The 17,060-nt window shown below is 50.3% G+C and overlaps 1 protein-coding gene across 1 annotated transcript in view; it reads right to left on the reverse strand.

Moving 5' to 3' along the window:
• The window catches only part of GPR50 (G protein-coupled receptor 50), a 47,747-nt gene extending 34,611 nt beyond the window's left edge, over window positions 1-13,136 (reverse strand). Inside the window, exon 1 of the mRNA XM_075054152.1 lies at window positions 12,928-13,136. Within this exon, the coding sequence (XP_074910253.1) occupies window positions 12,928-13,102 (175 nt within the window). The 5' untranslated portion in view covers window positions 13,103-13,136. The remainder of the gene's footprint in view (window positions 1-12,927) is intronic.
• Between the last annotated feature and the right edge of the window lie 3,924 nt (window positions 13,137-17,060).

The following is a 17,060-nucleotide window of genomic DNA, read 5'->3' on the forward strand; positions in this document are numbered from 1 at the left end:
TGCCACCTTTGCGGGAGCCAGGGTGGCATGCCCTTCAGCAGCACCCTCACAGGAGAAGCTTCTGCCCACGTTATGAACACTATAGGAGCTGGAAGAGGGGGATAACAATTTGCCATCTGAGTCACCTCTTCGGAGCACAGTTTTGTTGATTGCTAGGAATTGAAACTCATTTAAAAACAGGGGAGAGGAAAATACAAGGGTTGATTACAAACCAGGATCCCATTCCAGGAAAAAAGTGTCAGTTTGATCATTTGTCTTCATTCCACATGGGAGGAAAAGTGGGTATCTTTCCACATTTGTTGTAAATGGGCAAAAGAATCACTTCCAAAGGTAAGAAAAAACTGTGAAAGACTGGTTCATCAAAGCAATGGGAACGGTCCAGCAGCAGCAACTGTTTTTGTAAAGCTAACAATCAATCAGAAGAAATCCAGCCTCTCCTGGGGGAAATTTTTCTCAAAAAAAGAAATAACAAAAGAGAGAACTGTAGTCAAAATACCAGTAAGGAAAAACAGATGCTACCACAGGAAGGCTGAAACAGTCTAGCTCCTTGTAAGCCCTGTTTGTTGCTTGCCCACTGCTCTGTTTCCATATCTGTATAATTTATTCCAAAGCAAATTTATTATTTTAAAGACTCCACGGAGAAGGCGGAGAAGGCTGTGTGTCTGCTAAGGGACACAATGCTGGTGTTCATCCAGTGGTTATTTCTTGCTCCCACACTAATCCCAAAGGCTTTGTCTAGCCTGGGATTTAGCAAGACTTTTAATTAATGGCTTCCGATGTTACATCTACACTGGGAAGGCTTCTCTCATTAGCTAATTAGTCTATTGTCCTAATTAGGCAAAGCAAGCCAATTTTACTCCCTCATTGCCTTGCACGGGAAACCCTGGTTTTCCCACCTAGGTTTTCCCTCAAGTCAGTTCCCAGCTCCTCTGTCCTGACTTGCCTTTTAGAAGGGCTTAGCTAGGTGGTGGCAGACAGCATCACCTCACCTTTCAATGCTCATCTAGACCAGGCGGGGAATGTTTTGTTCACTGCAGCTGTCCTCCTGAAAGCAGAGCCCTCTGAAGTCCCCGGTGAGGTCTTGGGTCTTTAAGAATTGGCCGGTCAGCATCTGTGAGGAACAACATGAGTACATTGCCTAAAAAGTTCTCTGTTTTCCTACGAGGATAAAGCTGGTGTGTCTCTGGAGGACCAGAAGACCACTGCATACGCCTAGAAGTTCGGTCCACTCCTAACCTGGGCGAGAAGTGCCCTGAAAGAGGGCGCTTTGCAACCGCCTGGGCTTGTCGATCCCTTAAAAACACAGGGCGCCGTGCAAGGGCACAGCTGGACGTGCAGAAAGGCACCGCTCTGCGCCCCGGGCACCCAGCTGCATCACAGCAAGAAATGGAAGGAGATCACCTGCGGAAGCTGCCAGCTTGCGTCTCGTCTACAACAGCACAGAGCAGCGAGTCCTGCTGCTCCTCTTTGCTCTCACTGCTGGCCACGACAGCTCTCGGCAGGCAGGACTGCCCGTCTGAAGGCAGAGATGAGCTTGACAGCCTCCCGCTAAACAAGTCCTTGCTTCTCCCGTCGCGCGTGCTTTTTGCTGCAAGTCCTCGCACTGCACTTCTGCCTTCCCTACAGAAACTCCCAAGGAGGAGCACAAGAGAGGCAGAGCTTGCAATCCATACTGCAAGATCTGATCATTTCAGTGCCTGTCAACTACACCTACTCTTAAAGGGTTTTGTCAGCAAGCTTTCTACTTAGTCCAATTAGTTTTGCCTAATCAGTTTTGATTCGTAGAAAGACCGTTTGAGACATAAGACCTAAGACAGAAAGGCAGAGCTTGCCGCTGGCTTAACACTCACATCTTGAGTATAGTGGAAAAGGTTTCTTTCATTTCTAGTCTTCCCTTGGAAAAGCCAAGTTTTAATCTCTGACTTGACAACATCTACTTCCACATAAAAGGGACCAGTATACTTTATTCTAGCTTAATTTCTCCCTGCAAAGGAGAGCACTGAAAGGTCCAGAGACGGTGCCAATATTTTTTGAAAGGCCAGAAAGAAAACAGGCAGAACTAGTGGTGGAAAGCAGAGAAGAGCTAACTTTTTAACTCTTCATCTTTGCTGCTGCTGTTTATTGAGATGCTGAGATCATACTGGCCATTTGTAAATAAGCTAATGGTGCAAACCTCGGTAGAGACAGATATATTTTCAGTCAGATATTAACAGGTATTGTTAGTGTGAGCATGATCTGCCCTCCACCAGGAGTCAGAAGAGTGGAGATGGGAGGGGAGCGTGAGAGAGGATGTTGGAGAGTGAGAGAAAAGCAGGAATATGAATTTTGCCAACTCCAGACTACTCCAAATGCTACTGGAAGCCTCTTCCAGGGACATTTTACATCATCATGCCGTGCTTTTAGTCTCTGTACCAGGAACTGGAAAGGGTGCTTACTGTGCTCAAGATAAAGTTAACATACCTTATGCCCATGTCCTCATGGCACCATTGGCCAGACTATTGCTGAATTTCAGCTCTGACCTCCTCCCCGACCACACAGAAAAGCCGCAGGCTTGGCCTGGAGGTGCTGTAAGGCTGGGTTCCTTCACTTGGCTGGGCAATCAATCGCAGGGGCTGGGGTTTGCTTTTATTTGGGCTGGCTCATGCCAGCTCTGCAGATAAGACACCAGGCCAGTGTCGAGAAGCCTCCACCACCTTCCCAGCTCCTCCACAACTGAGGCAACTGCCAAAAAGTTCTAGAGCATCTCAAAGTAAAGGATGAGGAGGGAGGACCTTGATGTGTCTGAAGACGACTGAAGAGCCGTCTCTATGGGTGCAGAGACTGAAGAACAATTTAACTGGAAAGGGTGTAGTCATAGAGGAAGGCTACCCATCCACTCAGCCCTGGCTCTGCTCCCCAAGGCACCTCTCTAGCGATGTCAACGCAGAGCTATGACCCAGGAAACTTTGATGAAAAGCTGAAGGTAATGAGTGGTACAATGTACAGCCATTGTCCTCAGACAGCATGGGGCCAAAGCTACCAACACAGGCTATTGTTCTCCCCTTCTATTTAAAAGAGTGATGACTTGCATGAATGTTGGCTTTGGAGTACATGCTTGGCAACCCCGGCAGAAAAACAGACAGCATTTCCATGGAATACCATAAGATTCTGAAAGAAATACGTTTAAGTTATTTTTGCAATATTATTAAATCCAGGAGTGAATATTTTGAATATGGTATAATCCATTTTCCTAGGAACCAGCCAAGAACAACACTGGGTTTTGCTTGGAAACCAACAGCAGCGCGGGGGAAGTGCCACCGCGCTGCCATCCCTCCTTCACTGTTCCCTGGGGGACATGAGTGGGAGCCCCATGCGCCTCTCCTGACATCCCCAACCCTTCCCGTCTCTGTCAGCGTGCCTCAAAACACAGGTCCCATCACCTTTTCCCTTGCCTGCCACACGGACGAGCCCCAGTCCCTCCAATGGGAGGTGTGACTCTGCTCTCCTCGGAGCCAGGGACTCTCCATTGGCCCAAGGAAGCCCCAAAACTGAGTGTTGACGAATATGTTGGGAGGACAAATGTACAACACTAAAAAGGCCAGGCAGGAGTATTTCAGCAGCCTGCAGATGGGACTCAGGACCAAAAAAGTGGGAAGACGGTGCGATCGGGATGGCTCCTGCCATTGAAACCAGCCAGCAGACACAAGCAGGAGAATAAGTAGGTAGACTGGGTAGATACAGAAGACCCAGTCCTGAGCACAGATCATCTCCTCCCCATCTCCAGCAGTTCCACCCTAAAAGCAGAGCCCAAACCCATTCCCATGCACCAGTCTTTTACTCCCTCTTACCTTCTCTACCTCCTGCTCACTCCACAATCCCTCCTACGCCATGTTCGTATGCAAGTCCCAGGGCTGGCTTAAGCTGCCGTGGTGACCTCAATCAATAGGTCCTCCTCACCCCGCAGCATGCAGGAAAACAAATTAGTCACCCTGCACGAGTCCTTGGAAAATCCTGGACCACCTGCAGAACACCTCCTTTTTCTAAATCCCTCCTTGTGAATCTCCGCACAAGTAGGACAGAGCTAAAGCCACAGGAGAGCCCCGTGTCGCCCATTTTGGCCCGCGCGGGCAGCCCGCGCCTTGCAGGATCGGTGCTGTGGGCACAGCGGGGAGGCTGCTCCCTCCCGCTGGCAGCACGGGCCAGGGCTCCGGTTCCTAATGCATCCAAATGTGACTGTGGATTTCACCCACCCCATTAAGATTCAATTTGCTCTACTTTCTACTGCAATATCTACAGAAATAAAACTCACAGCTCAGACCTGAAGGCCAGACACAGGGCCGGGAGTAAGATGAAATACGTTAGACTCCATTTAACTTACGGCTCGTAGAGCCCACGGGAACCGCCTGCTCGGCACCCACGGGGCCAGCTACGTTCCCTCCCAGAAGACTTCAGGGTCTCTTGAGCCCACCTACTCTTACCATCAAACACAAAAGTCTGCAACAGGCAGAGCTGCCAGTTCTCCCCACCTTTCCCCTCGGGATGGGGAAGATGCTCAGTTAGTCTAAGCATCCTACTGCCCGCCCTTGTTCGCTCTGGCTGTGTTTGGCACATCCTGCCAAATCCTGCTGTGGCCGAATTCTCACCACTCCATCAGCATTCCCACTTATCCCCCTCCTTCCTCACCTTCTGCGCATCCTCCTGCCCCAGGTCTCGCTGAACCCGTCTCTACCTGGATCCTTCTATGCTGGCCCCAGATCCACGGCTGCGACACACTCATTCCCCAGCAGCTCCAGCGTCCAGCTCAGTTGTGCCTGAAATTCATCCAGGACCAAGCCCAGGCCCACGAGTGTTGCATCTAAGTCAAAGGACAAGCAGGGATTCAGGGCAGGTCGGACCCCGGGCTGCTGGACCTCAGTCCCACACAGCCATCACAGTGTTTTTTCAACGTCACATCTGAAGGTGATGCTGGGGATTGTTCAACAAAGCAAGATCTGAGGTCTCTCAACAGAAGACATCAAGTGAACAGTCTCAGAACACAGGGATTCACTGGTCCTCACTCCAACTTTTGGGAATGAGAGTAGTTAAACATGAGAAAGCTACGCCACAGCTTTCCTTCTACATCTTCCACAAAGAGCAGTCCCATCAGACCGGGGCTGTCAGGGACCGGAGTGTCCTGGGACTGTGGCACAGCCTTCTCCTTGCCAACCAGCCCAAAGGACGGTCCTGTCCTCCTCTGCCCCTGCTCTCCTCTGTGGGACGGACTTGGAAGGGATTAAACATTCTGCACAGAGAAAGAAAAGCAAACAAAATGCAGTGAAAATGCAAAAAGAAAAAAAAAAGCAAACAAAGACCATCTCTGAATTAATTTCCATTTTATTTATAGGCCATCACGTGACAGTTGTCTTTTTAAGCCTTTTAATTAATCACTCCAGAAGTCACACAGAGAGCAGCTACTTTGAGCACGTATGCCCACCTTCCCTCTTCCCAAAACATATTCCAGCTTGTGTTGAAGAGCTGTCTGCAAGGTAATTATTTATTTGCTATTATCTAAGCCAGTACTCGGCTCTCCAAATCTTTCAGGAACACCAAGTCCTGAGGCAGTAATGCTGTTTGGGGCTGAAAGGAATAAAAGAAAAGCCTTTGCTAGAGGCAAGGAAGGGCAAAGGGGTTGGAAGGATTCAGAGAGGGAGAAAGGGAGCTCAGCACTGGGCTCAACCTGGCTTGCTAACTCTTGTTGCAAGGCCCATAGGGTGGCCCTCCCGGGGAGGCAGGGTGTTATTTTGCATGATACAAGACGCAGATCTTCCTAATCAGAGGATTTTTGTTTCAACTAATTTGAGGGTAAGTGCATAGAGACCTGCACCAACATGTAACAAAACCTTTGTCGAACGCTTGGCAAAGAGAAATATTCCCCAGTTCAGAAATGCTAGAATTACCGTTTCTAGTGGAAACCTGCTTAATTTCTCTTAAATCATATATTTATAATATAATCACTTGCTTGACCACATATCACCTGGCTATCAACCCAGCAGTACACCTGAAGTGCACGCTGAGCACTGCTGACTTACTGAGTGACTGACAGTATTTTACCTCTGTTCCCCAGCCGCACATCCACAACTTAGGGGGCTGTGTTCAAGTCCTCGTCCAAACCGGGGTTTTCCTGAAAAACCAACATGTTGGAGTGGGGGGGTGTGCTGGTTTTAGCTGGGATAGAGTTAATTTTTTCCATATTAGCTTGTACGTGGCTATGGTTTGGATTTGTGCTGAAAACAGTGTTGATAACACAGGGATGATTTAGCTATTGCTGAGCAGTGCTTACCCAGAGCCAAGGTCCTTTCTGCTCCTCACCCCACCCCACCAGCGAGGAGGCTGGGGGGGCACAAGGAGTTGGGGGGGGACACAGCCGGGAGAGCTGACCCCGACTGACCAAAGGGATATTCCAGACCATACAATGTCATGTTCACCATATAAAGCTGGGGGAAGAAGAGGGAAGGGGGGGACATTCACAGTGATGGCGTTTTGTCTTCCCAAGTCGCTGTTACTTGTGCTGGAGCCCTGCTTTCTTGGTGATGGCTGAACACCTGCCTGCCCATGGGAAGCGGTGAATGAATTCTTTGTTTTGCTTTGCTTGCGTGCATGTCTTTTGCTTTACCTATTAAACTGTCTTTATCTCAACCCACGAGTTTTCTCACTTTTACCCTGCTGATTCTCTCCCCCATCCCACCGGGGGGGAGTGAGCAAGCGGCTGCGTGGGACTTAGCTGCTGGCTGGGGTTAAACCACGACAGGGAAGTAGATATTTCTGCTGGTAGTTCTGCAAAGTTTCACAAAGGGCTCCTGAGATCCAGCACTCCTAAAAATACTCCCATTTACATGAATCGTAAGGAGGGTTTTTTTCCCAGAAAAAAATAGAAAAAAAAAAATTAAAAAAAGCAAAACCAAAAATTGGTGGCTTTGACCTCTCACACTTGATGGGATGGAATCCCCTTGGGATCCCCTATGGAGCTGTATGAAGGACGAATTTAGAAATACTTCTGAAGCTACCACACTCCAAAAAAACTTAGGAGCTACTCACACCCGAGTGAGCTGCCGCTTCCTCCGGAGCTCCCAGAGTACAGCATGGGAGCGGCACAGCACGGGGCCGCGAACGCTGCTCCGAGCGGGACAGCGGCTCTGAGCCTCCTCCTCCTCCATACTCTGGGCACCTCGCTGCTCCCACAGCCCGGGAGGAGCCCAGCGCGGCCCCGCTGGGAGGAGAGATGGGCAAGGGGCTGGGTGGGAACGCGACGTGAATCCCCCCCGAAGCTGGAGCACACGAAGGTGATGCTGTCAGAGACATCTCCAAATCAGCTCGGCCACGGGGCTGTGCCCACGGACCGACACGTGCCCACCGGGTGCACTCGGGTACCCCCCCACTGCTCACCCCACAGACCGCTTCCAGCAACTTCTCTGCACCAACCGTAGAGCCCAGGTGATCCCTGCGCCGAGCCAAAGCCCCAGCCCCAGCCAGGATTCTCCGGAGCAGCCCCATCGCCGCAGTTAACGTTCCCGCGGTGGATGGCACGGGGAGCATCGCTGGCAGTCAGCTTGATACGGCAAATTCATCGCCGTCCAGCTGAGCGAGTCAGTAACGAAGCTAAAAGCAAACACTGCCGTGGATTACTCCCCACCAACGGCGGAGAAGCAACAGCGAGACCGTTCGTCAGCAGCTCACCCGTTTGATGTCACGGGCACCCATCCCTGTCGAAGAGCAAGAGGGTGCCGGGTGTCACCCTCCCACATTAGAGGACCCAGGGAGCGGGGAAGTGGGTGCAACTCCAGAGTCCCAGCAACCTTCACGCTGTTTCATCGACAAACAGCACGTTTCCCTCCACAGAGCCCACCAGAAAGCAAAGACACCTGCTGCAGAAGCACTGGTGGGAGTTTGCTGTAGACAAATGAATCAGCAGAACAGATGAGCAGCTCCTGAAGCATCTACCCACAACGTACAGAAAGAAAAGATGTAATTTCAGGCTTGTGGCAGATGCTGGAGGGTTTGTGGTGCTAAAAAAAGAAATTTAAAAAATTAAAAAAAAAATAGTAATCTCAACTCACTTACATATAATAGATAGCTTTCTAGGACAAGGAAATCCTGCAGTAGCTGGAAGAAAACCAATCACAGCTCTCAGTTGCATCTGAGATGAGGAAGCAGAACATGGTCCAACACATCCCTCAAAGGTCAGTTTCCCAAAACCAGAAACAATCAAACACAAAAATAACTGAGAGAAAACACAATGCTTATTGGGAGATGTTTAAAGATGCCTTAGTAGAGCCCTCCTTTCCCCCAAAAAAACCAATACTATATTCAAAAAAAGATTATTTGGTTTAAAATAAGATTTTTTTTAAGACAAGAGCCAAATGAAAAAATAAATAAAATATGTAACAAATAAATAGAAAATTCACTATAAAAATTAGTAGCTGGAAAACAGCACATTTTATAAGGAAAGCTAAAAGATATCAAAAAACCCAATGGCAATAGGTATATCAGGAAAAAAAGCAACAACCTATCAATACAACAGGCTTGATGCTAAAAAAGTACAGTGAAATTATCCTGGTACAGAAGATATAGAAAGATAAGCATTACTTTTTATCTTTGCAGATAAGGATGACGTATATCTCAGCTATAACAAAATTCTCTGAGAAGCAAGTTGGGAAGATACCCAACACTGTCTGCCAACTATTTTTCATATTTGTAACTAGAAAACCTGCACATCAAAGTGTATAAGGAGCTCACCAAATCCCTAACATTGACTTAAAAAAAAAAAAAAACAAAAAACGAACAGAAACATGTCCCAGGCCAGCCAGGAAGTTCCAGAGGTCTTGGAACAATAAATAAAAAACTCCACTCAAGCAAACAAAAACTTAGCGTCGTGCCAATATTTTCAGAGGGCAAATGGCCTGACCCAGGAACCGCAGGCTGGTTACCCTGCCTGCAGTTCCCAGCGGAGCCAGGGAACGGCCAGTATTCGGAGACGGAAACACCATTAGTGCTAGTCAACAGAGTTTTCTGGTCGGAGGGCTTGTCAAACTGATCTAGTATTTCTTCTAAGAGTACACATTTGGCTGACAAAGGGAACTGTGTTGACATAATACATGCAGACTTGTGTGTGACGCTTGACTTTGGCCGGTGTGACAGTCTAAGAACAAAATCCCCAGTGCTATGCAAACATCAGTGTATAGTGTATATCCAGAGGATTAAAAGCCGGTTGAGCCCGCTGACCTCATTAGAGTTATACCTGTGCCGCCTGCCCCCACGGAGGTTTTGGCTCCCCGGAGAGGCGATGTTTCCACGAGGGAAAAGGGCCCACGAGGTGGCAGAAATGGCTCTCTGCACACGAAGCTCCCAGCAGCGCTGGTGGGAGACGTGGGTTTTCAGGGAATGCACGTTTTGGCTGTGTGCCTAAGTCTGCAGCAAGCGCAGGAGATCTAGAGAAGGGTATTTCCAGAGCCTCTGCCCAAAAAGCAGGCTAACTCATTGAAAAATATTGCCTGTTTTTAGTGCAGATTTTCACCCTTGTAAAGCTAGCGGGACCCACAAATGAAAAGCTGTAGACTCAGCCATGCCAGCAGCCTTCGGCTGGACACGATCCTGCACATGCCACGTAACACACGGCTCCCTCCTATTATTTCCTACGTGGGTCCTAAGCTGTGCTCAGCACTGAGCACCTTCCAGTAACAACACAGGACACACCAACACCGACCCGACATATCTTATACCTTCCCAGAGGGCAAAAGGAGTGGAGTGATTTCTCTTGGTAAGTTTTAGAGGTCAGGTATTTTGCTTTTAATCTCCACCAGTGCAGGGATCGCAGGGTGGCCAGGTTTGTGAAGGCTTTTAGCTGCCAAAAAAGTTCACCCCTTCTGACCTACCTCCCATAAAGACATACAGACATCTCTCGTGCCAGAGGAGCAGAGTTATTCCCCACGCCCTCAACCATCTAAATGTCCTGCAGTGTGGACATATGGACCAAAGCCTGGAGGTTTGTTTGGAGCTCTCAGACCATACAAGCAGCTCCGAGAGTCGGGGTAGCTGGACGTTACTGTAGGAAAGCTTAATGCCAGCAGTTCTCCAGCATGACCGATCGAACAACCAACTGTGGATGTGAACTGTCCACCGTGGAGGAAGCCTGGGGCTTTCAGCGAATCTGGATTTCCTCTGCTCACAGGCATCACTCACCTCCTGCCCGTTCAGCTGTGGGCAGCTGCTGATGTCCTCCAGGCAGCCGACCACACCGGAGAGGGTACGTCCCCCTTGTGAGACCCCGCTCGACAGCCACACTCCTCCTCTCTGCCCCTTGCAGCTACCGGCTGCGCAGAGGTGCTGAAGTGTGCCAAGCGCTGCAGAGAGGGCCAGGGGGATGGACCAAAAACCCCATCCCCACAAGAGTGATCACCCACCGCAGCTCCTGAAGCAGTGCCAGCTTCACATCCCAGCCTGAATCCAGCCTACCCTGGCGATGCAGTTTTAGCTCCAGCTGGATGACCTTGTAGCTGGGCTCTTGCTAGCTTCCCTGTAAGCTTGCTCCAGAAATGGAGGGCTTGGCGCTTCCCGGATTTGGCAAGAGCTGACACATCCATAACGGGTGTCCTTTTCACTTACTGGACTGACTGAGGGTAGGTTTGAACATGAGCAGAAAAACTTTGTCCAAAGGCCTTCAACCGTGCTCCAGCTGAGCCCCTCTCATTCGTGGTGTTGCTCACATGTCAGGAGGACCACAAACTGAGCCGAGACCCCCGACTTCTCATTCTGCGTCCAGGGAGGCAGACAGCCCGCTCGCTTCCCGACACGGACAGACGCAGGACATTGTCTGAACGTCCTAAACACACATGATCTTTTCAGCCAAACAAGATGACACCAGTTAAATGCTGGTTAGATGTTTTACCTTACTGAACTTCGGACCATCACCATCAGTCTGATGACCTCGCTTTCCTGCTGCTGAACCCCTCTAGTGCCTTGGCAAAGGCATTCCCAGTTTAGGCTCCTGACTGAAGGAGGAGCGATGCTCAGGTCAACAGAGCAGGACGGGTCTCTCGATACCTACCACCGCTTCGAAGCGTGTAACGCCGGATTCCCCACCAGTCACCCTCAAGTTCTGTGTGCAATGAAAGGCACCTCCCCATAAGTCAGGGTGGTTAACGATGATTTCACTTGCGTTGGTTTTACTCGTACATCCCGATAGCTTGCATGCAGAGCAGACAACGGGCTACTGACAAGGATTAAGATTTGGAAAACACCTCCGTGGTCACTTCAAGGGCAAGCTGTTCTTTTTCACTTTCGCAGGAACTTTAACTCAATTCATAACAGAGGCAGTCTTAAGACATGAAATGCATTCAAGCGATTAACAATTTGAAAGGTGATAAAAGCAGCTAAATAGTTTCAAATCTGCTTGCTGCCCAACCAGCCAGATAACATAAACCACTAGTTATCTTGGGGCGAAGGGGAGGGTGTCTCTATTTTTCTTTCCCAGAACCACCGATCACAAGCTCACAGCGCTCACATTTTAAAGCAAAGCTGAAGAGAGTGGAAAATACCTTTCCCAAGTATATTAAAGTTCTCATAAAGCCAGTACAGCATGTTCATGTATTGTGGATACTGCGGGCTGCGTTTCGTGTACCGGTTAGAGAGCAACTCACCGGTCGAGGTCACTGCATCCAGCACCTGCCTAAGCCAATGGCCATTTTTGTGCTATCATTAATAAATCAATCGAATGTTAAAGGCACTGGGGGGAAATTGTCCCATCAGTCTTAGCCATCAGCTGCTTTTACTGAACTCTGTTGAGTTACTCTATATTTACAGAAAATCGAGAGAGACAGAGAGAGATCAGCATCTCCAAAATCCTTACGACTTTGTCTTACACATTATAAACACAGGAGATATTTAATTAAAACCATTTTACGAGCTATAAAACTAAAGGTCAATTTACATCTTTCACTATAAAAGCGGACAGTGGTGTAGTCCTTAGCAAAACATACTCTAAGGTGTGTTTTAAGCAGCACTACACAGACTACTTGAAACTCCTTCCAGAGCGATTTATAGCCAGCGCTATTTCTTTACTAAAATTTATATCCAGTGCTATTTCTTTGCTAACAGCAAAGGCAAAAAAACCCAAACTACACGCTCAAACCCCACAGCCTTCTTAAAGACGGTTAATATCAAGAATTTTCCTAGATTAATTTATTAGGGAGCTCAATACGTAAGGTGCCAAAGCAGACTTTCAAACGACCCACGGAAAAAACATGGGAAATCTTCGCTCTGCTTCCAGTTGGTCATCTAAAGCACAGCACCTTTGAGATGAAAATGCTGAACCACATTCAGGGCTGGGACATAAAAGCAGGCGCTCGGCGTTGTAGCGGGCCGGTGTCGCCCCCGGAGCCGTGTTCCTCTGCCCCTTTCTCGGACACTCGGGGTTTTCCTCAGCACCTGCTCTCCCCGCCCGCTGCCGGTGGAAGGAACGTGGGTTTTACCTGAGTGGCGACGCGAGCTGGGAGCTCCTCGATTTCCAGCTGGAGACACAAGTTCCGAGAAGTTGGCGGACAGAAGCAGCGCGACGGGACGGACGGACGGCGAGCCGGGACCCCCGCGCTGTGACTCGGGTCACCGGAGAAAAAAGACGAGCGACTCGCCGCCCCTCCACCCGGGCCGGGCCGGGCCCCGGGGGTCCCGAGATGCCCTTTTACCGCTCCGGTGGCCAAGCCGAGGGGCTGCGGGCCCGTCCGCCGCTGGCTCCCCGCAGGCTCCCCCCCGGGCGCGGGCGGGGAGCGCTGCCGTGCGGGGCCGGCGGAGCCCCGGTGCGGTACCGTACCGTGCCGTACCGTACCGTACCGTACCGTACGGTGCCGCTCCGCTCCTTGCCGTCGGCAAGTCGCCAGCGCGGCCGCCCCGCCTCCCCCGCTCCCTCCCCGCTCTCACCGGCGTTCCGCAGCTTCTTATTCCTCAGCACCGAGAGGATGACCAGCGCGTTGCCCAACACGTCTACCACGATGGTGAAGATAAGCACGGCCGCCAGGGCTGTAGCCGCCCGCACCGACGGACCTTCCTCCAGCCGGCAACCCGGGCAGCTCCCGTTACTCCCCGGTCCCTCCATGCGCTCCTCTACCCGCTGCCGCCGGGGCTCCTCCTCCTCCTCCTCCTCCTCCTCCTCCTCCTCCTCCCGCCCCGACGGCAGACCGAGCGCACCTCGGTCCCCGTCCCGGGGCGGGGCGGGAGGCGGGAGGCGGGAGGCGGGGGGGGGGTTGCCCGGTGCGGGGCAGCGGGCGCGCTCTCCGGTGCGATGGCGCCACCGCGCGGCAACGGCGGCGGGGAGGGGGGGGGGGGGGTCGGTGGGATCCGACCCCTCGGAGACGGGGTACCTACCGGCGAGGGGACGCTTTGCCCGGTTGTGCCGTCGCCTTTGTGTCCCGCTGCCGGTTCCCGGTCGCCTCGAGCCAATCCCACCCTCCCGAGAACTTTTTTCACCCGGGTTATATCGGAACAAACCCACTCGCTTTCGTCGCGGTGCTTTTTACCCCTTCCGGCGATGAAGAAGCCCCCGCAAATAATTTCGACGCACGCTTCTGGGCGCTCGGCAGGGATTTCCACTCTCGCCCTGCGTGCTTTACCCCACGCCGGCGTGAGCAAGAAGAGAGCAAGCCCCTGTGGCCAGGTCCCAGCCACAATACAGCAACCACACCAATTATTTAGAAAAAATAAACCCAGAAAATAGGTTTTATGGGCCAGGGAGATGAGCCGTGGGGTTGTGCTAGGGCCTGGGTGAGGGCAGGGGCACCAAGGCTGCCCACCTCCCCGCAGCACCTCCACCGGCTTTGGCCCAAAGACGCTCCTCCGTGTGCGGGTCAAAGTGCCCGAGCGAACGTAAAGGCTGTGTCACAACCCAGCCCGGGGGTTTTACAGCAGCCCGGTTGAGCGAGTCAAGAACAAAGCGAGAAGCAAATGCTTTGCAGCAGCGAGGCAGAGCCGAAAGGAGCAGCAAGCAGGGTCTGCCCCAGCCCGGGGTCAAAGCCAGTCCCACATCTATGCTCAGGCTTTGGCTGAGCCAAGCGGCTTTAAGCGGCTCTTTACCCTTTCCCCGTGACTGGAGAGCACTCAATTTTGAAACAAAATGGTCTTTTGAAGATAATGATCAAAATCATGCATTTTCGAATTGTCAAAGAGAGCATTTTGGCTTGAAGTTTGGTTTTCTTGGACTTCTTGGTTGACACTCTGCACTGAACTCTGCGTAGTTTTGCAAATATTTCCTCTGTGTAAACCAGTTTTGTCCACAGACTTTTGGCTGGTCTACGTTCAGGACCTACCTGCAGTACAGGAGCAGCTCGCGTGGACGCATCCTTTCAGCACCTCTCACATTCACACCAGTCTGCTCTGGCACCTGTTTGCACCATTTTTAAGATGCTTTCAGATGTATTTCAGATGTGGAAAACTGGGATGTGACTTCAGAGGACCTGAACTTGATACGCAGGTGGCTTGGACTTGCTAGCAGAAACACAGTTTGAAGTTAATGAAGATGATGTTTGAAGTCAAGGGAAAAGCTGCTTTAATGAGTGCTTTGCTTAAAGAAGTGTGCAGTGCTATCACTTCTCCCCCAGCTCCGGAGGCTTTCAAGAGCCCCAGCAAACCTGCACCCAGAAAAAATATCTTCTGCTAGTGCTGTCTTCCAGCCCCTTCCATCATGAAGACCGCCAAGCTGGGATGTCCCACAGGGAACTGGTTTTGCCTAGTGGTCGTGAATGGTAGTTGATTGCTGAATAATGGGAAAAGTATTAATGCAAACTGTGCTGAACCCCACTGATCCTACACCAGCTGCAGGGCAGGGGCGGTTGTGCTGGTGCTGTCCGGGACAAGAGCACCGAAGCTGCCCAATGAAGATTTTGGCCTCACTTATACTTAAAAAAAACCCAAAAACTTGCTAGCACAGCAATGTGAAGTGGGGGGGGGGATCGCATTTTATGAAACTGCTGCAACAGGAAAAACACAAAAAGGGCTTTTCACCTGGTAACTTCTTCTGGTGCATAATTTATACTTGCAAAAAGTGGTCTTTTTCCATGGCCCGGTGCGACTGCCCTAGATGGGAAGGTCTGCATAGCTCTACCAGGCATGTGTGCATCTGCATAGTTATAGCAACTAATCTCTCGTAAGACACTTAGAAGAAATTATGATAGATGTAGCGAGCAACTGTTTTCATCGGTGGAGTGATTTAGGTGAACGATTTTCAGACTGTTTCCTCCCACCTTCCTGCTAAATGGACTCTTCACTGCTTCAATTAAGAAAAGGCTAGCACTCTAGGAAGCAGTGGCAAGGGAAAAAAAAATGAAGGTAGAGGTATCAATAAGACCGTTTTAATTATGCTTTACTGGAACCTCTGACGTAAATCATACTGAAATAAAAATACCCCCAGTGTGTTAGAAGTATTTAGGCTCATTTGATTGTGCAAGGACCATGAACGTGATCACAGGAGAATGCAACTGAATTAGGGTCAGGAACCAGAGCCCTTCAGTACCCAAACGACACCGGGGAGGGTATGTACGTGTACACAAACGGGGAGACCAAGCAGAATGCAATCAGTGGAAAATATTCAAGCACCATAAATGCTTTTCAAACACGCTTTTTTGCAAAAACGTAATAGCTTTGCTAACAGTGAAGCTTAGAGAGGCAGCGCCTGGCACCCTCCTGTCGTGCCGCTCGTGCCCATCGCTGCAGCCGCATGCAGAGAATCGCTCACCCCTCGCTGAGCGCGGGACTCGTCCCGTGGCACGAAAGGCTCTCGTTCCCGACCCTACCTACCAAAGCACGCAGCTTAGTAAGAGTTAATCCAGGTATACTATAATAAATGAAAGCTTGCATAATTGAAAAATAGCTGAGGCATTAATCTTCCTTCTCGGTACCTTGAGTCCTCTTTAGAAAGATTATTTTGTCTTCAGAGACAGCTTTAATGCTACTTAATGAATCACTTACTTATAAATGAAGGATTCCCCCCCCCCATACAGGGACAGGCTGACTGCTACACTGATTTTGTCAAAGAGACAATTAACTTTTGTCAAATACACAAAGATAATGGCTGTTCTCCACAAATACTACTATACTGAATTCGGCATATTTAAGGCCAATTTGTCTTGTCGTTTTGACTGAGCCTGCTTAGCAACAGTGACATACCCATTCTCTTTAACCGGACCTGGGGAACTCCTCGTGCTTTCCAAAATAATTAGCAGCCTCCTGAGCACCCCCAACTAACCAGATAGGTGAGTGCTGGATAGGGAATACCGGGCTGGGAAATTCAGAACCCCAACACAAGCTTATTCAAACGTATTTTGATGTCCAGCTTCAAAGGAGAGAAGAGACATGAGAAGGAAGGAGAAACGTAGAAAACCGGAGCACCAGGAAACCTTCCTCTGAACTTCTACGCTGCATGTCTCAGTTGCAGACAGGGTGCAGGCAAGTTTTCTTTGAACTGTAACTCCCTGCAAAAGCAGACACCAGGCAGGACCCTGAGGCAGGTTAGTGGTTTCTTCGCTGCCAGTAACTCCCAGTGAGCTGCAAAGGCAATTTTGTAGCATGAAGTCGCTCCTAACATGAAGGTCCCCAAGCAGAAATGCTCAGTTGTCTCCTTTGCCTGTGTCCCACCGAGCACCCGCCCTGTTCCCCGGACCCACACGCACAGCACAAAGCTGCTGGATGAAGCTGAATCCCTCCCCTCCCACCACCCCAGCCTGGCTGAGTACTCGTATTTATTTCCAGTGAGAACAACAGGCAATAAAAGTTGTAATTTCTCGACAAGTGGGCCTTTTGACTCAAACAATGGCCTTTGGGAGAGACACATATGCAGAAACAGAAGTGGGGCTAATAAATCCTTTGCCACGTGGGCTACTCTCACACTGTTTAGCCCTGGATGGGACACAGAGGAGCCCTGCGGGGCTGCTCCTGGTGATGGGCAGAGCAGGTTTCCTCCACCCCGAGCAGACCAGATGAGGGTTTAGAGGTCTCTCCTGCCTCCCGTATCGATACCAGTGGTTTAAACGCCACTAAGACACGGTGCTCAGCCGTTGGAGAGC

Source organism: Buteo buteo, chromosome 22, assembly GCF_964188355.1.
Source record: "Buteo buteo chromosome 22, bButBut1.hap1.1, whole genome shotgun sequence".
Classification (NCBI taxonomy): domain Eukaryota; kingdom Metazoa; phylum Chordata; class Aves; order Accipitriformes; family Accipitridae; genus Buteo; species Buteo buteo.